Source organism: Tachypleus tridentatus, chromosome 13 (genome assembly GCF_004210375.1).
Source record: "Tachypleus tridentatus isolate NWPU-2018 chromosome 13, ASM421037v1, whole genome shotgun sequence".
In the NCBI taxonomy this organism is placed as follows: domain Eukaryota; kingdom Metazoa; phylum Arthropoda; class Merostomata; order Xiphosura; family Limulidae; genus Tachypleus; species Tachypleus tridentatus.
In genome coordinates, this window is record NC_134837.1 from 108,371,260 (window position 1) to 108,395,237 (window position 23,978).

General features: G+C 29.9%; 1 protein-coding gene across 2 annotated transcripts in view; it reads left to right on the plus strand.

Annotated features, from left to right (window-relative positions):
* LOC143239070 (eukaryotic translation initiation factor 4E transporter-like) overlaps positions 1 to 23,978 on the plus strand; it is a 61,053-nt gene that overhangs the window by 31,487 nt on the left and 5,588 nt on the right. Inside the window, exons 11-17 of one of the 2 annotated variants that reach the window (XM_076479866.1) lie at positions 5,418 to 5,580; positions 12,831 to 13,031; positions 17,940 to 18,146; positions 18,579 to 18,670; positions 19,907 to 20,043; positions 20,850 to 20,901; positions 21,850 to 21,979. In XM_076479866.1, coding sequence (XP_076335981.1) covers positions 5,418 to 5,580; positions 12,831 to 13,031; positions 17,940 to 18,146; positions 18,579 to 18,670; positions 19,907 to 20,043; positions 20,850 to 20,901; positions 21,850 to 21,979 — 982 coding nt within the window. The remainder of the gene's footprint in view (positions 1 to 5,417; positions 5,581 to 12,830; positions 13,032 to 17,939; positions 18,147 to 18,578; positions 18,671 to 19,906; positions 20,044 to 20,849; positions 20,902 to 21,849; positions 21,980 to 23,978) is intronic. The other variant, XM_076479867.1, reaches the window with a different exon arrangement.

The window sequence follows — 23,978 nt, forward strand, 5'->3', positions numbered from 1 at the left end:
CTAGTTATAGCACCTATGGAAACATAAAACTGGTAACAGTAAAAATCAGTTTTTGGTAATAAACACTTGACAACTAGATTGCTAATTATCAGATTTATCAGTACTCTTTTGAGAATTGTTCAGTAGTATTTAATATTCTTGATTTCATAACAATATGATCTGTATTATCTGAAATATAAATTCTGTTAATCTTTACAATTATGGATTGTTTTATAGGTTTATCTTTGTTGATTATATTGTCCTTTATGATAGATATACTTCACATGCAAATTAAATATTATATAATATGGTGCCAAAATCTACAGTTTTGAAAGTGAATTCTTGTTCCAAATATTCTCAGTCAAGTATACTAAAAATAAATGAAGTAAAAATAAAAAAATTGATATATATTTTTTGTCAACAAATGATTCAAAATTTTGAAATAGATCTTCTAATGTGTGTGTGTAAGTAAAGAAAGTGTAAAAGACATTGCACATGAAAGGCATTGCCTAATAAGCCACCATGCAACATTGTTTGTAACGTTACCGTAAAGAAAACGAAGCATTAGTTCACAGTTCCTTCTTAGCAGTGTTCATGTGTGCCAGTTGTTAGATTTAGAGTTTTCATGCAATAAAAATTACCAGTTTCTTTTATATTGTATATGTAATTACACATGTAAAAATACCAACTTTTTCTGTATATTGAGATCACTAAGACTTGCAATATCATTTTCATTTTACATATTAAGGGAATGCTGTAACCCCTATAACTGTGTTCTAATTGGAAATGTTCCATTCTTCACACCCATTGGGTCAAGTAACAGCTACATTGTGTACTAGCAGCATATCACTGTAAAACAAATAATAACATAGGTAAAAAAAGTCAGTTGCCAAGAAATCTCTAAAACTGCACTACTTGAGGACTACTAAAACTTGACAAATAACAAATACCATATTTTTTGCTGTCAAAGATGCACCCCATTTTGATTGGCTAAATTTTGAAGAAAAAAAAAGATAAGCATAAGAATAAGGTTGTAGCACTTCCACCAATCTTACTAAGATGTTTTGTGGACTGTTTAGTGACTTATGGTACATAAACCTTCTTGCCCACTTCTTGATTTCTGTGAGCTCTATGCATATCGTATCTACCTTTGAAAGTGTATATCTTTATATTACCACTTTAATATGTGTATTATAATCAGTAATAACATAATTCTAAGCCTGGAGAGTTAAAAAGAGTGTTAGTATTACAGCACCAAATGTATGGTGATTTGTTCTTGTTTATTTATTTGTTATATTTAATACTAATTAACTTGTACATTTCATTCTGGGTCATATGGAGAGGCTTGGATTACTGCCTAGTTTCAAAATGCTTCCTCTAGGCTTAGGCCTATGAGTAATGCAACCTTCTGTCTGGAAGACACTGTATATTGTTTAGACTTATTTTGGGGAGAAAATAGTGTCTTTGATGCCAGAAAATACAGTAATTACGATTATATGAAACATGATAAATTCCAAAATTCATTTACAACTATGATTTTAAAATACAGGAATGTTTGTAACTACCCACTGAGCAGTTTTATAAAACCACTTGCTAGGTTTCTTACTAATCTTTGTACTAATAAAACTTCTATAATATACTGAGAAACAAACCACTTATCTGTTTCCATAAGCTATGTAAATTCAGTTTATAAAAAATTGAAACTTCAGTGCAGCAAATTTGTGTTTTACATGGGTTTCTTTGAGGATTTCATTTGTGACAATATTTGGAAAATAGTTTCAGCATTTGTTAACTGAAGATAAAGTATATAAAATTATAAATGTGCAAAATATACATAAATAGTTTGTAAGGTCACGTGTAAAGAAAAAATAAAAACTTTAAATGTATAATTAATTATGCATCATAATTTATGACATTTGCTTGCATCTTGACTATGAACTGAAAAAATAAGTGGTCTCACAAATTAATGTGTAAATCCTGATGTATGACTGCCAGGAGACAGGGTGCACAATGTTGGAAGAAACAATTACAAATATTTCTTATTCAGAAATTCTGTGTAGTAAATAAGTAATAATTTTTTTAGAAAAAATTCAGCTGACCTCATAAAAGCTAATCATGTCCAAAATTGATCAAAAGTTGGACAAGTTGCAATTTTATGTGATAATTATGTCTAAAATAAAATAATTATTTGTAGTCATACAACGAATATATAGAATTGCTCGAAGTTTATTTTGTTTTTTAAGTAAAGTATTTTTGCTCATAGATCTGTCATTTCCACTGATTTGAGATGTAGGTTTGGACTCAGGAGGTCAAATCTCTTTTGGTTTATGTATGTGACCATGCCCAAGGACTTGGATTAGTTTATTATAATCCTGCGTACAAGAAGTTTTACTTAAGGGTAGGATGGCAGAGATCCTGACGAGTAATAAAATTGAATTTGGTATACATGCACTCCACACGTGGTATTACTGGTGCACAAAAAATTAAAATTATAAAAGGTCTTGGATTAATTTCAAATTTGCAGCTATTGAGGATTTGTGTTTTAATATGCTTTTTGTATTACATAATGAAAACTAACATCAATCCAAATTGTTTGTGAGGTTTTACTATGTGTAAATATCAGAATAAACAACAGAACTATGTGTTTTCTAACATAGACATAATACTGTAAACTTTAATAAAATGAAAAAAAAGACTGGGGAAGTTTTCTTTTGTATTAGCCATGTTTCCAACATATAAACCCAGTACAAACTGTTGCAGTAAAATGTCTCTTTGCATGCAGGCAGTGTATACAGTTAGGGACAGGTGGCTGCTGTGTTGTCTGGGTAACTATTTCATTAGCCAGTATCAAGCATTGTCCATCCCTCTAAAATACACTAAATGTTACGTGAATGACAAGCAGTACAGTGAAAATAAATGAGATAAAATAACAACTCATTTCTAAAATTAAACCTCTAAATGGTATATATTATATTTTATTGATGCACAATCATAATATGATTATAGTATATTTCAAAAGAACTAGTAGTTGGCCTAATTTTTATCTGAATAACCTTCTTTAGAGCACTGAAGAAAACAGTCATAGTGGAGAGGAACAGTCACAGGGTAAAGGGATAACCAGTCAGAAAGTAGAAAGTAAAGAGTATTACAATACCACATGTGTATTTCAGAGGTATTCTTAACCCAAATATGGGGTGAACTGATAAATTAAAATGAAAAATAAAAGATTAAAATAGGAAATAAGGAACTTGGCCAGAGAAAACAAACTTAACTGCCATATTCTGAATCACTTTTCATAAAGATTTGACTGACACTCATTCTGAAAAAATTCATGAAATGTTAATTCTTTTACTGTTATAACATTTTTTAAACCTTTTATTCTTCAGTGTTTGGTAGTTTTATTCCATGGGTATTCTCTATGTGTGATTATAGGGATCTGTAAAATCCATGTTAGATTGCACAGATTTTACATAACACTGAAGATTCTTTCTACCTAAATGAAAGTTTATAACAAATACTTAGGAAAATCTGACTCAACATTAGCATATCACATCAGATATTGTAAGTTTTATTACTGAGTAGTTAGTCTTGGTTTCTCTACTGTCATTAAAACAAACTAAAATACATTTAGAAACTTAATTTTATATTTTCAACTAACATTTAATTTCATTGTTTACTAACCTTTTATCAATATGCTTTTGTGTGTGTATCATAAGTATGGTAGTAGGAATGAGCTAGATGTACAGTATGTGTAAACAGGCATGCAGTAGCATTGATTATGTAGGAATGGTGTGGATTGTTAATCAAAATGGTATTTTAATAAATATCTCCTCAACAGGTAATCAAAACTTTTACTCTGTAGTGTTTCCTTATATAAAAATATAAGGGTCACAAGTTCTGGAAATATCTGTAAATGTCTCAGGAAAATGTCTGAGTATGTTTCTTTTTTATTTAATGCATGGTAACTAAAACATCAAAACAAAGATGTCAACCAATTTCCCTGCAGTGAAATATTTTCAAACAGAGTATCTACTGCTATAAGTATTATTTGTACACACATAAAACAGATGGTACACTACTTTAGGCTTATAATTAAATTTAAGGGTAGGTTGGTTGAGATCTGATGAGTAATAAAATCAGAAATATGTGCTCTCCATGCTCAGTATTACTGGTGCACAAGAATATAGTTAACAATCCAAGAAAAAACTTTAAGATAGGAAGTGAAAGGAAGTATTGGTGTCATCCCTACATAACAGCATAGTCAAGGATTAACATATAGCACTTGTACATGTTTATACAATGACAAAGCTGTAACTTGATTTATGCATCATGTAATTATCACAAGAATTTTTTTTCAAGATACTATTAAAAAATAACTTACAGTATTACTTCTTATTGATTTAAGCATGTAATTATGAATGGATACAAAATTATATGAAAATATAAATGTTATTTATTTTTGTAATAATACTAGGTAAAGTGAAGATTTGTTTAAATAATGAGTGAAAACATTCACCGACTATTATTGTAATGGGCAACCTCAAAATATTTGCAGACTGCTGTCTGAGATGTTATGTGAACTAAGCTTCATTGCATTTTCTATGGGTATTTGTAGCTCATTTCTCTTACAAAAAATGTATTATTTAATAAGATTTATCATTTTAAGAGTAAATCATAAACATAAGTCAACTGGATAGCTTTTCAGGTTTGAGTCTTTTTAGGATTGGTTTTATTTTATATCTTAAAATTACATGTTACATTAAATAAATATTACATTGTAAAACCAATATAAAAAAAAGATTGATCACTTGTACATAATAGTGAGTATCTGTACAAAAGACTGAACAGTTTAACCAAATAAATTCTATACAGTAACTGAATTTCATATTTTGGAAGTAACTTTTTAAATTCATTTAATAAAAACTTACATGAATGGCCTAATTTCAATCTGTAATAACATTTGTAGTGTGTTGACTTTTCCAAGAAGTTCATTTTTAGAACATTCTGTTTACTAATCTTGAAAAACACACATGAAACATCCTTTCAATACAGTATGAAGATGAAGAAAAACGTAGTAATTAACTTAGATTCTTTCTGTATATGGAAGATTAGTATGAGCTAAGAAGTATTCAAACTAAAAAGACAAATTTTATGTTTTATGAACTTGCAGGTCACAAGAGAATAAAATGAAACTTTAAGGTTTTTCTTTAAAGTTTCTTTTGAAATAAAGGTATTGAATCTTAGATAATATAAAACTTTGTATTACATTGTTTTAATTCTGATTTTATTGAGAAATATTTATCACAAAATAACTTAATTAAATTTTAACTGTAAGTAAAATCTTGTGATGTGTAGAAAAGTGTGCCCATAAGAAAATTAATAGGAAGTTGTTGCAGTGTAAAGTTTATCTAAAAGGTTATCTTGTTTTGCTGAAACAGCTAAAGACAGACAAGAAGTCACCACTACCCATCAGTTTGGGTCCATTAGACAAGTCAAAAGTTTTACAGGAAGAAGATATTGTGGGTGCACTGTTAACTGACCCAGGAACAACTTCTTGCCAAGCATACCAAAACTCGTACATGACTCAAAAGATAAATTCAGGTATGTGTCACCTACTAACAGATGATATGTACAATATATAGTTGTTACATTAAAGAAAGCGATATAAAACTGATTAGTTGTCTAAAGAAGTCATTTAAAAACAAGAATCTGTACACAGATGAGGATAAGTTGGATGAGGATTTTCTTTTTGTTCCCTCCTCATTTTGATGTTTAAATTAGATATGGGTTAAGTTTATCTGTTTCTTCATATTTTGTAATCCAAACTTTTAGTATTACAAATGTGATGAAACATCACAACTTGATGCATGTTTTTAAACCTGTCCCTTTTTATGTGTGTGTGGCTGAAGTTTATATTCTTCATTGTTTAGTTGGCAAAACTTAACTTTTTAAAGCTTAGATTATTTTATAAACTTAAATATTTAACATTAATGATTAGCATTTGATAGTGCATACATGTAGAAATTCTTGTAGACTTTTGACTACTTTGGTTCCAAATAATATATGAAGAATATTATTGAAGAGGAGTTACTACTAACTTGTAATCACAAAGTAACTATAATGTTTTATACTTTAACTTTTAATATGTGTATTGTATCTTCACATATATTTGCAGGCTTTTGGTAAGCACTACAAGTGGTTTTTACACAAAAAGAAATTTTTATCAAGTATTTTTTTAAAATTATTTCTGATTGTGTGAAGTAAGTGTTGACTGCTTCTAGTGCAAAGTGATTTTTCATGTTAAGATTTTAAATACTTTTCTTTTTCTGAACATTTCCTAATTTCATTTGCATAATCTTTGTTGCCTCCTAAATATCAAACTTTTGTTTTTATTAAAACTTTATATTTTATCTGTTATTTTCTCTACCTTAACTCTCTTTGCATTTGTTTAAAAAACCTTATCACCACTATAAAATAATATAAATCTAAACTTTTTTTCCTTCTAGAATGACTGCATACTGTTAAAAAAAACTACAGTTATTTATCCTAAAGTATTTTAACAGTATACATCTGTTTATATTTTATTTTATTGCACTATGAACCTTCATGTTCCTATCACAGATCATAAATTATGCATTGAAGGCATAGCGCATGTTACTGCATTTATTACTATATTTTTATTATGTTATCTAATAACCTTATCTAAACTAACAAGTTTCTAATTTTTACATTTTAGTTATTTTTCTGATAATAAGTAAATATACCTGAAGAACATGAAATATAGTACTTGCCTCTTTTTTCTTTTTGTTGGATTCTGATGAAATTCTAATTTGTTTTTACACTAATGGTACTAATACACTAAATAGTTTTTATTTACTTAGATAAAGCATTTAAGAACAGAGAATAACAACACGCACAAAGCAGACAATTTCCTGTAACTATTGTAATTTACCCCTCTTTCTAGCAGTGGTCTAAGAGACTTTAAAAATTCTATAAGCTTGTTGTGATGAAGACTATGAAAGAAACTTTCAAACTGATGAAGAATTATACAATACTCTGTACTGAAAACAGTGTAATATGTCATTAGATAGAGTAAAGCATTGTCTTTCTATTTATAAATAATAAAGGAAAAAGATCAAAGGGATTTATTGCACTTTGTAAAAGAGAGGATGTGCAAGTTGAGTCTGGCAGTTGTATCTGATTGTCTAGTTTATAACTTTATAAACAAATAAAGTAAAAGAATATAAAAATTAGACTTTGTCTTAGTCTATCTGTATTGTAATATTTAATTTGTGATAAATTCTGTACTTCTTGAAGGGGTGGTGAATAAATTAGAGGGAAGACCTAGACAACAAATGTTAAAATTGTATACCAGGAGAGCTGGGAGATTTGTTAACTATTTCCTTATAAAAGTAATAAATTGAAACTTGTATAATATTAAAATATGATTTATTAATTATGTTTTGATGCAAAGTTTACTCTTACACATCAATAATAATGTAGTTTGTTTAAATTTTGAATGTAACTCTTAAAAGTTCTGTATGTGCACATTGACCTACCTGTAATGAGTGTGTTAACAAACTAAAGATAGGTCAGAAAGTTATTCATACATATCATTGGTCAAAATCTGTCATAGACTGGTTAAAATAAATAATTAAAGAAAAAACTTGTAATATGATGACCAAACTATAACTTGAATATGTTTCATTTTTCTCACTAAAATGTTATTGAATCAGTTACAATTAAATGATTAGAAAAAGTATCAATCTTTTCTTCTAATGCATCATACTTATCCTTAGAAAGGAACCTGTTTCTGTTGTATGTTAACTAGAAAATTGGTTATGTTTAAATACGAGTTACATATAACCTTCCTCTCTTCTTTTACTGTTATTATTCAAATTTGTTTTAGTTTAAACAAGTACAGGTAAAGTACCCTTACTTCTCCAATTTTGTCTTATTATAGTATTTGCTTCCTTGTTGTGGACGGCAGAAATACCATTGTGTAGCTTTGCTCTAGGAAGTAAACAACTTGCTCATTATCTTTATAGTATAACTCTGTTTCACCATTTCTAATCTTCCCTTCTTTCTCCACTTATGATGTTTGTATTAGTAAAGCAACCATCTTTATCCATTCCTGATCTTGTGGTGGTAAAATACCCACCTTTCTTCATTCCTTATCTTTCATAGGTAAAAAAACTTCACACATGATGCATATATAGATAAAGGAATCTTTCTCCTGTTCTCACCTATATGTAGAAATTTTTCTTTTTGATCTGCTCCCTGTGTATAGGTGAGGACTCCCCACATTCTTTGTCATCTTTTTTCTAACATTTTAATTTTTCTACAGGTAAAGTAACTTGTACTATCTCTCTGTCCATCTTTGCATTTTGTGGTATCCTTCATTTTGTAGCTGTCTATGTATATGTAGTATCAAAAACTGTTACTGCTGTAAATCATGTTAATTTTGTGTTTGCCTTTTGTGTTTGTTTTATTGAAACAGAAAGGTTCTGTTGTTTTAAACCTCTTCTGGATTTGTTTATTGCATTTTTATAAAATATACTTAAAATGTGATAAGTGCAGAAAACTTGTAGAAATTTAGATTAGCAATGTTCTAACTGAAATGTTCATAAAAATTTAAACAGATTTTAAATGGCTTATATTAAAATGAAGTATAGAATACATAAATATCTAGATTCACTGTGAAAAGCTTAAACTGATCAGTGTATAATCTATCACGTGGTGATCCTTTGAGTGAAAACAGTAACATATTTCATGGAATGTGATGTTATAAATCAATTGTTTTCTTTGCAAATTCACTTGCAGTACTGTGCACAAATGTTAAAACAAGAGAAGATTTTGTCATTCCTTTTATTTTATGGAGCCAATTCTTCCATGGTATTATAGAATGTAAATTTCAGCACTATGGTAATGCTTCACTGATTCCTGTTGACAACTGAATGAGCCAGGGTGAGAATACTTATCAGTCTTAAGATTTTCCATATGAAATGCCCTTGGTACAAAAGTAAGGGTTCTGCTTGAATGAACATAACTGATCAAAGTTAGTGTTTGAAATAACTGTCATGGTACCCCATGCAATGTCTAACTATATAGAAAGAAGCTAGGAAGGAGCTAGCATGTGGTACTGCTATGTACTGGGAAAAATAAATTTAATAGCATTCCACAAATAAACCTTGATAAATATAGTGTTTAACACTGTATATTAAGTTTTGTTGTCATGCCACGGCCCAAACAACATAGAGCATTATCACTAGAGCAGAGAGTTTGCATAAAAGCTTTACATGATGCTGGTTGGACTCTCCAACAAATTGATGCAGATTCAAAATGTTCTGCAAACACAGTTAAGTACACTCTAGATCATGAGACCAAAATAGGTAAATTTGAAAATATGAAAGGAAAAGGCAAAACACCTAAACTGAATGATACTGATGGTAAGTATCTTTGTTTATTCAGCCTTTGGTAAAGACGAGCGACTGCCACTGATCTCAAGCATGAGATAAATGACCATGTACCAAATTACAGAAAAGTGTCTAAACCTACAGCATAAAAAAGACTCTGAAAATTAAATATCTGGTCATATAGCAATTGAAAAAAAAAAAAACTCAAATATTGTCAGAAGAGAGTGGATTGTTCATGATTGGAAAAGGGAGTTGCAGACAATTGAGATGCAGTTTGAAATATTTGGTTTAAGGTGAAAGGTGTACATTCAGCTTAACAAAGGTTAATGATACCTACCTTGGTTCATAGCAACTACCAGGAAGCATAGAGTAGGTAATGTGGTTTGGAGTATTTTCCTGCTGAAGTAACATGAGATCTTTGCAAAATACATGGAATAATGGACCAGTGCAAGTACCATCAGATACTAATTTGTCATGATATATGCAGCATTTTGCATGTTATTGGTAAAGTGTTCTACTACCAAGAAGATAATGACTCCAAACACTCATCCAGTCGATGCAGCAATTACTTAGTTAAGAAAGAAGGTGCTGTAGTCATTTAAATGATGCAATGGACCCCACAAAGCCCCAATCTCAACCCAATTGAGCAGATCCAAGACTTGATAGATCAAAAGCATGACAAATCAAAATTTATTTCCATACATAATGTATGGGAGAGTATTAGAGATGTTTTGAGGTAAAATCCCAATGAACACTTTAAGTATATTGCAACAATGCCTTAGACTGTCTGCAGTTATTAAAGCTAAAGGAAGACATACAAAATATTAACTATTTGCTGAACTCAAGAACTTCCACTGAGTTTAACCTGTAATTAACCTTCCATTTTTCAAAGTAGCTTGAAATCTAATTTTTACTTTGTCTTAAGATGTTTGAATAGTTGTGTATGTCAGTCAGCAGAGTAAGGGAAAAAAAATTGTGAAAAGTAAACAGTGTGCAGAAGCTTTTGTCAAATTAGATGAATGGATAGTGTCTTAAGTGTTGTAAAATATAAAATTAAAGAATTTAGTTGTTTTTATGCATCATTTGTTTCACTTCTATACATAATAATTTATATTTGTTTCATCAACAGAAATCCCCCCCTTTCTTAGTTAGATAATTTTATTCTAAATAATTCAAATTTCACAGGCCTTTTTTATGAAAGTTGAAAATAAACCCTGTATTCCATTATTCATACCCTCAAATGCATCTGAAAAACTAAGTGTCAGTCAAGTTGCACAGTAGTGTGTCATAGGGTCAAATCAACCAGTGATAGTTTAATAATTTCCCACTTTGTTTTACTCACCATCGTACTCCAATTTGAACAAAATACACAACTTTGTAAACTAACAAATGAATATATTTGCTGTAAAATCATCATCAGTGTTATAAGTGTAACTGTCAGTTTGGCTGCCAAATTTAATTTATACGCTCAACATTTTAGTGGACACCTATTTTTTTTACATCTAAAATGCTTTGGTTCATTGACAGTATTTAGCTATACCATTTACTTTCAATAACAACACTGTTTACATCCTGAAAGAATTACTCAAGCTGTAGACTAATGTGCTTCAATGAATACAAGCAATACTTATAAGTACTTTGAACAGAAAATGAACTAGAAAAGTAACAGATTTTACATGCTGTTTCTAGTCAGTCCTTCACTACCTTGGATTACTTAAGAATATTAGTGGGCACAAGATTTACGGAATTCTTGAAACAGTGAGTAAACGCTGCCCTCATTTCGAGGTCATTAAATTTATTTGACAATGCCATATGTAATGTCGCTCCTTATACCTACCTCATCATACCATTAGTTCCTTAGCATCACACAAGTTCACTTGGATAACATATTTGTTAACAGTTTCAGTTGAAACAGCCTTAATTGTACAAATTAGATAAATTGATGAAAATTGTTGTTGTAACAGATTTAATTAAACTACTTTATTATCATACTGTGTGGATGAATTTAGCATCAAAATATAGTTAATGAACAGTATTTTAATATCATACAAGTTTTAATCTGTCACTTTCATAAAAAAATATTTGTCTTTTCTAGTACAAGATCTGCCAGTTGTTCTGTCTGACCTTTTATAATGTATTATTTATAAACAATATAAAGCAAAAGTTTCAATATCTCTAATATATTATATTACATTGTTTTCAGTACAGAGAATTATCTTATTCTTTTCCAGCCTTCATATCAACAAGTTTAAAGCTAGATTTAAAGGCATTTATGCTGAAGTTAGAAAAGGAAAATTATGATATTTAGAGGATACTTTGTTTTGTGCATGTTGTTATTCTGAGTTCTTAGGTGCATTATGTATGTAAATAAAATTTTAGTTTGCCAAGTGTATTAGTATAAAAAAACAGGTTTGACTTCAATTTGCAACTGCCAGTAAAACAACCAGGTCATAAGTAAATTATGTTTTTGTAGTTATAACGTAATTAAGTTATTTAAGGTAAGATAACAAAATAATAATAACAATTCATGAGGTATGCTAGAGAGCAGTTCAAGTTTTATGTAATACAGTAAAGTAACTTCAGCTATATATATTTACTAAGCAATTTACAACTTGTGGAATGATTAGTTATTAGTTAGACTCGGACCACAGGTCAGTAAGATGATAAAATTTAAGTATAAACAACTTTAGTATCCAGTTACAATTTGCAGGTATTCTGTAAAGAAAGAAAAGGTAATTTAGATTTTTTTCCTATTATTTTATGGTGTGACAAGGTTGGACAAATTAACCAAATGCACATAGAGTTAGGATAAACAGATAAAATATAAAGTTTTGCTGAAAAACATTTGGGCCAGGTGGTTAAGGCACTCCACTCATAATCCGAGGGTCACAGGTTCAAATTCCTGTCATACCAAACATGCCTGCCCTTTCAGCCGTGGAGGCATTATAAGGTGATGATCAATCCCACTATTCATTGGTGAGAGAGTAGTCCAAGGGTTGGCAGCAGGTGGTGATAACTAGCTCCCTTCCCTCTAGTCTTACACTGCTAAATTAAGGACAACTAGAACAGATAGCCCTCGTGTAGCTTTGCACAAAATTCAAAACAAACAAACTTCACTGAAAAACATTTGATGTTGGAGGTTTTAGGGGTTACACAGGTAAAACGTGACAATTTTCTGATGAAGAGAAGTATTTTGAACCTTAACATGCAAATCACTTTGCACTTGGAGCAATTAACCCTTTGATTCCTTATTTTCACAGGTAAGTTCTCTTACAAATACTTCATTATAAAGTATGATTTATTTGTATTAATGTCTTGAAGATACATAAAAAGAGTTTTTGTATGGAACTTCTGATGGTCACTTTGGTATTACGAACTTGGGTAAATTGACAGAGCCCACAGTAACAAGATTAACTAATATACTTTTTCTTTCAGTACCAAGAAATTTTATGGATTCCCAAACATCCAATCAGTCTCAAAGACTTGCATATCAGATGAATACTTTTGGCATGCTTGACACCAAAAAAAATGAGAAACATCTTAATCCAATGTCTAGGCTGTCAGAACAGGAAATCTTTAGAAACACAGTTGCTTCTGTTGACATCTTTAAAAATAAGAATCAACAGAGTGATCATAGTAAGTGTTGATAATTTCTCATAGAGTAATTTACTGAAACCTAACTAAAAGAGTTTCAATTTAAGGTATGGTGGAAGAGATCCTGAGAAGTAATAAAACCGAATTAGACATCCATGCCCCACACTTGGTATTGTTGGTGCACAAAAGTGTAGTTAATAAAAAAGGAAAACAGAGGCCTTGTAGATTAATTTAATTTTGCCTAAAAGAATTTTGAAGTGCTGTGGCTGTGACTATTGAGTTGAACAACTAAAGAGGTGATCAGTGAAATTTTTGTCAGTTGTAAATCATGAGAAATTGTTGTGTGGGATTGTACTAAAATTTTATTATCTCCCCCCCCCTTCCTGTAATATACGTTCATCTTTCTCATATAAGTAATGTAAACACACCATAAACTGGATAAGTAGTGTGTAAAAATAGCTGTTTTAAAAATTTGTAAGTATTTTGAACAGAGAATGAACTTGAGAAGTAACAGATTTTACATGTTGTTTTTAGTATGTCCTTCACTACCTTGGATTATTTAACAATATTAGTGATCACAAGGTTCAGTGAATTCTTATAAAAATGAGTAAACACTGCTCTCATTTCAAGGGCATTAATTCTTTTGACAGTGCCATATGTTATGTTATTTCTAATACCTGCCCCATCTTGATACATAATTTCCCTTACATAAAAACATCTTTGTCAACAGTTTCAGTTGAAGCATCATTAACCAAAAGAATGTGGTATATCTCCAAGAACTCATATTCTTTCAAATCATCTGTGATACATCAAGTGATTATTGTGGCTTATTGTCAGTTATTCCTTTAATTTAGCATATTGCCAGCTAACAATATTGTTATTGTCATGACATGTTAATTTTAAATGTGATCCTAAACTTAAATTTTTTGACATCAGCTAAAATTGTATCTGCCTCTGCCACAGATCTTACATTCTTTTTCATAAAAATATTGTACATGATTCTTTAAGATGTAAAGAATTTAAATAAAAGATTTGTTTCTGAATTTATTTTAGTCAGTCTTGCTCAGACTAACCAGTCTAAGTGCAAGGCAGTTTTCATGTTAATAAAAATGCTTCATTCACGTAAATCTCTTGAACAGGCCTCTTGAATATTTTCAGAGCTAAAAGTCAGGTATGCTAAACCTAAATTCACTATTGTTTGTACTGACAAATGAGGACTACACAAGTGCCTTGATTATATGTGATCCTCAGTTATCCACAGCTTTTTCTCTTACTCAAAATAGTTGTGCCATTATAATTGTAGATGAGAATTTGTTGCTCAAAAATTAATTTTGGTTACAAAAGTTTGTTGCATGATATATGTGATTCTCACATGACAGCTCTGGTGTGCATTCAAATCGAAAGTCTCTTGTTCAAGCCCAGCTTTGCCTTTCATTTTTAACTATTAAGATGGGAATACAAAATATCTATAGCTTTATTATTGACTTTATTTGATTAGTGATTAAAAGCATGGTATACAAAAACACACAAAATTTACATTAGATTTCGAAAGGGTTTCGTTCAACTTCAGTTTTTATTGACTGTTCAGTGCTGCACGGCAGGCATCCTTTAACCACAGATTAATGCTTAGGTTGTATTAAGGTATTGCCCAGATATGCATTGTCCTCTTCTCTACAGATAATTGGTATATTTAGTCTATTTTAAGAAAGATTTTTTTTATGATAATTTGTGAGTATATATTTATGGTAATTTTGGCTTATTTTTCACAGGCATTGATAGGGTGCAATGCACTTTCATGTCTATAGCAGAAAAATTGATGAAATTTAAAAGCTGTTTATGTCTGTGTTAGTGATTAAGTTCTACTAAAGTGGGGATAGGCAATCAAAAGAGGAAGTATTATTGGGAAAAAGTGGAATTTAACTCGTGAAAGTTGGAGAAATTAAGTATGATAGTCTGACTTGACCAACCAGTGTGTTGACTTGTTATTATTATAAGTTGAAACAAGAAACTTGAGTATATTGAAAAAATGTATTTAAATTAAACAGTGGGATACATTAGTGCCTCAAGTATTCACTGTTTGTGTGGTCCGTGAATTTAGCTTTTCACGGACCAGCACATATAATCAGGGCACCAGTGCTAACAATTACATGATATTAACAACCACTTGGTACTGTTGCCTGAAATAACTGCCTTTGGTCCTGTATGAGCCTTAAACATGTGCACTGATTAGTTGAATTGAGAAAAAGACAAAACAAAAATGGTGCAAAAGTAGTAACATTATGTGCAACTGCTTCAAGTGCTGAATCTGCCATTAAAATCCTTGAAACAAAGTTCAGTTTAGGACTCAATGTGAAAATAGTTATGGGCTTCCAAGATTGAAAAACTGTTCTAGATTTGAGTTCTATTTAGCAGTGTCCTATGCAGAAAGAAGATAGGAAAAAAACAGTATCTGACATTACGTATTTTAGTTGCCATGGCAACCTGGCACCCAGGACTTAATGAGGCATGTTGTAGAATATCTTAGATGAATATCCAGTTTGTTTCAGTAAAACTTTATATTTTACTTGATTTACTGCACTTAAGTTATAAGGACTTAATCCATTTAACAGATCTTGTAATCACCAGAAGAAACAACAATGAAATAAATACAAATTACCCTTTTTGTATAATAATTGCAAATTGTTAAATAAATTGCAGCTATTTATCCTAAATAGTCATCTCAAGCTTCCAACATTTTACATTGTTTTTATGTAATTTTATTGTTTTATTGCTTTTTAAATAATTTATAACTTATAAAACCCTGTAAGAAACTAAAAAATACTGAATAAGCTTTTGGCTTAAATTCCAGTAAACAAAATATTGAATAACATAACCTACTACTAGCTCATGCAAATCTCTTTAGAAATTTAGTATTTACATGTAGGTTGTTTTTGTTTACACTCAGTGTCAGTAAAAATTAACCCTAATTTTTGATATGGTTTTTGTTAGTACTTTAGAGAATTCTTATTTATTTCAAATATTTAACTTAATAATAATACAGAAAAAGCAGTGAATTCCCTATAATTATTATAATTTAATGGCTTTCTAACTGGGCCACAAGTGCATTGAAATTCCCTTACTTTGTTCGAGATTAATTTGGCTAAGACAACTTTGAATCCTTAGGGTAAATGGTTCAAAAGTTGTTATGGGATGGAGCTAGCACAATAAGTAAATCAGTAAATTAAAATTTCTTTCTATTAGTTATAAATAATGTAATGCCAACCATCAAAAAAATTATTGAATAGGCACGTGGGTTTTCTTTTCTGGTTTATTATCTCTAAATCATAATGATTGGAAGTTATGAAATTAAATCACCTCAGCAGTATTTATACAATATGTTTGTAATTTGTGCTGAAACTCAAAGTAAAGGCAGAGAGAATGTTTAAATGGATAGGTTGGAATGAACAAGTGTAACGTGATACATAGAAGTGAAGAACAAGTGTAACGTGATACATGGAAGTGAATATTGATAATTTATTTTGATATTTCCTTTTAAACCTAATTTAATGCCATTAATATTTCATTTATTAATTATGTTTTGATGCTGAGTTTATTGGCATATGTTAATAATAAAGTTATTTACTTGCATTTTGAATGCAATTTTAAAATGTTGTGCACTTTAACACCCACTTGCGTAAATAGGATTAATGTTTGTATTACTTATTCTTAGCATTCATTGCTTGTGTTGTGTCTGATTTTTAAGTTATTGATAACATGAGATGTGTGATTAAGGTCTTAATAGCATACAGGTATAAGAAAAGATTTATAAATAAAAAAATTATGTATGGATTATTCTCCATATAACATTTAAACAACTTAGTCTGCTGTGTGATCAGTAGCTGATCTAGTGATGTGTCCCTTTCCTTCTTTGGTCTGTTTTTTTAAGTAACTAGTCCTACTTAGTTTTTTTATTTAGCAGTACATTTTTTTAATTATACTTTGTTTACTTCTTTTTCTGTAAGAAGCTGTACACAAATGACTAGTTTATAGAGTGTATTCTGAAGCTTTATAAATTTTTCCATATAGTAGTGATAATGTAAGCAGTCAAAGGTTATAAAGACTGTTTTACTTTATCAGATTATAATAAAATTATAGTTACTGCTAGTACAAGGTAGGTACTAGGCCTAGTGAAGAAAAATGAATAGCTGAAAAGGTACATATACACCAAAGATAGAGACTGCCAGGTAGCTCTTCATATCTAGCTTCTAATAACCTATATATAGAGAAGAAGATGCTGATGTTTTTTGTTGTTGTTTTTTATTGCTTTAATACAATAATCCATGCCATCCCCACATATAGAATGCTAGTGTATATGCTCTCTGACACTGACCACTGCAGTGATGATGTGCCAAGAATTAACTTTTTAATGAAATTCATGTAAAATATGTTGGGTATTATTCCATAATGAGTATGAACAAAATAAAAAACAACGTATTCTCCTTTTTTCTCTTGGCATCCCATCAGGTGAAAAGAGGGTTGATTAGGAGTCTTTAAGTGTTAATGTTTTCAAGTAAGGTCTGGCAATTTTAACTGCAAAGTTATTTTGACTGACTTGAGCTATAAACTACTTCGTATCAGAATTAAAGGAAGAATTAGCAGCTAATAATAAAAATGGCTGTACAGTTCTAAGCAATGGTATATTTAACAGAAGTAAGACTTAACCTTTGATGTTTCTTTTTGAAAATAACTATGATTTTCAATTATCTTTAAAGGCAGCATGTTGAAACCTGCTATACCTTATAGAAGATATTACATAGAAGGTTACAAAATAATTGTTAGAGCTAATAATTTTATTTGAATAAATAGCTTAAAATAAAGTACATTGAGTAGTAGTGTGCTATACAACATACTAAAACTTTAATTTCAATAGTTAATATTTGGCAGTTTGTATCAAACATCCATTTTTTACAGCACAAGAATCAGAGGACAGAGAATTACTGTCGGGTTTGTTGCATCAACCTTTGTCAGTTGGCCAAAACCTTCCTTTTATGTCAAGCTACAATCAAGACTCCTCCATCCAGCAGTCCCTTAGTTTGCCACCAGGTGGCAGTGGACTACTAACCCCTAGACAGTCTCCTCTTACAACAGAGTGTCATGGCCGAATCCCATCACCCCTAGGTATTTATTCCTTTTGTATAAATTTTTTATATTCAATTTCTTATGTTTTACTTTTGTCTTAAACATGGAAACACTTGTACTTTGGTGTGATTAGGAAGATAAACTAGCCAATATTCAGGATATATATCATAACTAAAACTCTGCAAAGGAGTTAGTTGAGGATCCAGTCTTAGAATAATGAACCTGTTAATAACTATTCTTTAAAAGTGAACATTATTTTTAATTACATTTGTGGCAACTGCTGACTATGAAATTGATGTTTTTTAAATCTTTTGTTTGATATTATAGAGTAATGTTTATGATCTATCTGTACAGAATTTTCTTTGTAATTTTGTGGTCTTTAATTTCAGTCCTTATATTTTATTACACACAGTTGTAGTTGACAGCTTATTACAGTTAAATTATGTGTTCAAGACTTTTGTTTACTTTCAGTATTTGGACAACAACCTCCAGTACTAAGCCATGCTCCATCCCCTATACATCCAACACAACTGTCCAGAAAATCTAATACCCTGCAGGTGGAGGTAAGGGCTGCTATAAGAGGGTGCTTTAGTTAATATTTTGAAATTTATAATTTTTACATTTTAATTGATCTACACTTTGTTGAATGTAAATTAAATTGGGAATTTATAGACATTTAGGTTTCTATTGTTAAATTTGAGTTGAGGGTGAGGGGCAAATAAGTTTGGAAATCCACCTCGCATGTTTTTTATTGGTAAACTTGGTCTGGAACATCCATGGTCTATACTATTTTAACACTGGCCTGTGTTCTTAAAGTTGTATGTTGAACAGGAGATTATTGAACTTTCTGGGTAGGCTTTCCTTACACTTCTGTACAATCCAAATTCAAAATATAGTTTTGATGTTATATAACATTATTTTCTTCCTTACGCTTTAAGAAATCTCCTCCCAGACATTTCTGTAAGTACCCAATATCTTGTAGTAATAGTTTGACAGAAGCAGAGATAGCAAGGGTGGTTAATTACCAAGAGTGAGATTTGTATGTATGTGTAATATCATCCCAAGGACATAAATGTGCAGAATTATTGGGCATCTTCAAATAGGTCACCAGGATTGTTACTGTTTTTATTTTTCTATATATTTATTTACTCTATTGTGTGAAATATAAATGGTACATTTTGAAGGTTTAGGGAAATGCATGGATAAAACTAGAGAGTGAATATCCTTCTAGTAGAGAAACCTTTTTAAGGGCCTATTTCAAATAAATGTAACACCTTAGATCTTCCACAGTAGTAATTTCATGTTCCAAATGAATCTTCTCATGCAGTCATGTGTTTAATATAACACCATAGATTTACTAGATATTCTGTTAGAATCCATATTTAGAAACTTTTTAATTTTACAAAACAAGAATAAAGATGAATACAATGTAATTGCTACAACAGGGAAGTTACAAAGATGAATTTAGGTTTTTTTGGCTGAAAATATGTGTAACTATAATGTGAGCAGTTAGTGGTGGTTACTTACAATTTTTTTTCTGTAGTAAAAGTAACTTGTATTATTTGAAGGAATATTCTAAAAAATTATCATGAATTTCATGTTTAACATTCAATAGTTTATTTTTTCTTTCTAACATTAAGAACCTTTTTGAGTGTAATTAATGCTATACAAACTTTTACATTTAGTCCATCACAATAACTTACCTACTGACTGTTGAATTCCATATGTACTAATAAATGCTGTGAAAATTCTAATTCATATCAGTCATTGTTGACATGCTCATTAACTTTGATTTTCAGCCAAATCCTGTAATACCTCGTATCCCCTCACCACAGGAGCTTGCAGCTCACACACAGTCTATCTTGCAGAACGCTTTAATTAAGCATAAGCTTGCAGAGCAGCAGGAAAAATACAGAAAACGACAGGAAGCATTAAGGTTAGAATTTTCACTTTCCTAACACTTTTGGTAGTTCTAGTTGTACACTGTTTTTATCATTGTTTTTACAGGTATTAAATTTCAAGGCTAAATGATTTATTTGCACAAGTTGTATCAGGCATGAGTAGTTTGGTCAGTACTGATAAAAAATCAACAATTTTAGAAATAACTTTAATTATCAAATGTAAATTTATCATATTTATATAAAACGTCCTTGTCCTAATTCTCAGTAAGTTATACCTAACTGAATCAAACAGCATCAGTATAATATGAATGATTAATGAACAGTGTAAATATTTTGTAACAGTATTTGTTTTCATAAAGCTTCCAAAACTCTGAATTATTTATAAATTGAATATAGCTTTTATAATTTCCAAACTTGATATTTGTACTGTAACTGTAATTAGTTTTCCATTACTTTTTGTAAAATATTATTTTTATTGTATGATAAGTAACTAGATGAATCCAACATCACATTTTGTACAGCTTTGATTTACCAATTGATTTTAGCATTTAGTGTAACTGCCTCTGTAGTTTTAAGTAAAATGGGTGGAATTTCACAATAATTAACTGTATGTAATAATGCAAAATAATTTATTTTACTTTAAATTTTTTTGTTTTTTTAGAATTTTATTACACATTTATATGAAATTACTGAATACATTCTTCTTCTTTGAAACTTTGGTGGAACATGTCATACTCGTGTGTCAAAAATTGAATAGGGGATGTACTTTTTAAATGATATTTTAGCAATTACTGTGTGAAAAATTATTTTAAAGCCAGAAAAAAATCTTTCACTCCTGTAGGACCCATTCACCAATCATCCATGTCTCTGTAAACAGTCCTTCACCATCTAAAGTAAGTTATATTTATTCTGTGAGACCTGTATCATTTCAAACTTTACAGGAACAATATACAGATTTGTGTATATAATATAAATTTGTAGATATATCATTTTAGATTAACCTGTTCAGTGCCATAGATGAGATAATTCGTCCAAGCCAATCGGTAACACAGTGCCACGGACGAGTTAATTCGTTCTCAGTAATACCTAACTTCAACGCTAGATGTCAGTACCATACATGCATTTGACCTACTTACATATTGTTTCACTTTCTATCCAAAATGGCATCAAAGGTTACAAAATGAAGCATTAGAGTTGTATTTTGAACTTGGTTCGGAGTTGCCGTAGCAGCTGAAATGCTTGGCAGTCAACAGGTTAATATCCAGGAGGTTTTACAGATTACTGTTTTCTTTTTTATAACACTGCAGGACTTTTTATATAGATTTTGATTGACTTATTAACATTACATCTTTAATATAATTTTTATTTTAACTACTTTTGTGTTCATGAACAATGTTATTTGACAAATTGAAAGTGAGCATTTGGTTGGTCATGTAACAAATCTTTATTTTCCATATATTGTTCTGTCATCTATGTTGTTATTGACCAATTCTTAGAATTTAGTTGAGGTGGTTTAAAACTCAACAATAGCAGCAGTAGTAGTAATAAAAATATATAATAGTAATTTGAGGAACCTTTGTATAAAATTTTCTTGTCAACTGCATCATGTGCTTAGTGAATAACATGATTTTCTATTTAATGTCAGTGTACTAGCTGAATATTGTGATGTTTTAGTTGAAATTGTATTTATATACAGTTAATAATGTGATTTTTCTTAATTGTAGCATTGATGTACCTAGAGAATAATTGGGTTTTTCATCATTAGTATTTTAATTACATCTCACCAGCCTTTTGAGTTAGTACACTTTTTAGAGAATGATAATTACATTTTCACTGTCTAGTGTTTGAGTCCCACAATGGTTGCTTTCACTCCAACTTCTGTGATAAGAAAGATGCACACAGACAAGTCTGACAGGGGGATTGGAAAACTAGACACCATTAGTGCTGTTAGTGGGCTGCAGAGTTTAACAGGTTTGAAACACAGTTTTTGTGTTATTGTTATATTACTAATGTAATATATTGTATCATTTTAGCAGATGATATTTTTATGTTTGGCCTGCCCTAGGTATTTTTTTAGTAATTTCATGTCATTAGATTGAATTTTTCAAATATTTTGTTTTTACAGTTACACCATTAGATAAGAAAGCTTTGATAACATCTTTCAATTTATTAACTTCACTATTTACTACTATTTTGGCTGTAGCTGGTATCAATTCATTCTTGCCCCTACAATATGATTATATCACTTTTTGTGTAGTCATTACAGTACTTGCTCATTGCTGAATTTGCAAACTTTTCAGAACATGTTTCAGTTATATTTTGTTATCAGTGTGAAAACTGAATGCAGAGTATTATCTCCTACAACTTTTTACCTTTAATATTTTTCATTAGAAATATTTCTAAGGATTTCTTTCACCCATAAACGTTTATTCTACTTCTCTATGTTACATCATTACTTTTATACATTTTAATTTATTAACAAGAGGGGAAAAAATCTTACTAGTTTCATATTTCTCAGAAAGTTTATTCCTAATTGTTTTTCTTCATAATCTTGCATATCTTTCTTGCTACCACATATTTTCTTCTGAAAAAATACCTTCATAAAATTTTCTTATTGTTTTTCTAGTAAAATATTCTACCTTTTTATAATTCTATTGTTATTCCCACAAAGATAAATATTATAGTTAAATTATATAAAACAAACTTTTAGTAATTTTTCACATGCTAAAAAAAAAAAACACTTGAATCTTTTCAAATTTCAGATTTGGATTTTGAGTTAATTTAGCATGATTCCAAACAGTCATTAGCATTTGTGACTTTAGTGAATTTATTTCCAACTATAATATGGTATTCATAGCCTTTAAGAGCAAATCTGAAATAATTTTGAACAAAGTAGCACTTTTTTGTCTTTGTAATTTTCAATACAAGCAAGTGTAATTTTAGCAGTTTTTAACAGATCACTGTTTCTTAACCTCTGTTACCATGGTATAATATAATTTTCCATATTTCAGCTTAGATAAGCCACAGATTATTGGTCTAAAGGTGTCATAAAAGCCCTTTTTTTTCCAATTTGAATGTAAATGCTAGTAAGACTTCCAGTTCAGTGGATATTTATGTAGAAATAAAAATAAAGAGATGAATGCTTAATAAGTGTATTTAAATAATTTCCATTACAAACAGTTTTTTGGTTTTTTTCAAAGCATGCAAAAATTCCTTTTATCATTTTGCACTTTGTTTAGATTATGATTTTTAAGTATCATAGTTAAACTTTTATGATAGTTAAACTTTTTTTTTTTGTGGAACAAGATGAGTTTGGCATAGTTAACTCATTTTGCACTTGACTATATCATGTATTGTTTAACTGGGAAACTTATCAGTGAATATATTATTAAACTAGGCATCAGAATGCATCTTGTTATTCTTAATCTTTGTTTGTATTACTAGGTGACTTTTAAGTTATCAATACTCCTTCATTAGTTTAGATTCTACAGTATCTAACTAATATAAACACAAGCTAAATGTAATGACAAGGTCAAATATACATTTACATGTTTATAGCCACTAGAAAGAGATTTGAGTGCATGTATTTCACATTGCAAAGTATGTTGGTGTACAAGAATCTGATATTGTGTTCCCATGAATGAATGCTGATGTGGTATAAACTAGGTAATAAACTCAGAAAAATTAAATTTAAAAAAATGTTAAAAGGTTAACAGTTTCAGTTATGAATGTCATTAGTTTAAAAAGCTGAGGCAACAGGTAATGCATTCAAAGAAGAGGGGTATTGAACTACAGTTAATGTTGAAAAAGCATGAAATATGAAGTTTTACTGAAATATTACTTTAGATACTCATGGATGTGGGGCTAGAGATTAAGTAAGTTGAATATAAAAACTGTAAAATGAAAAGAAGTATTTTGATTTTGGAAATGCAAATTACCTTGCATTTAAATTGCCTCATTATAGGCATAA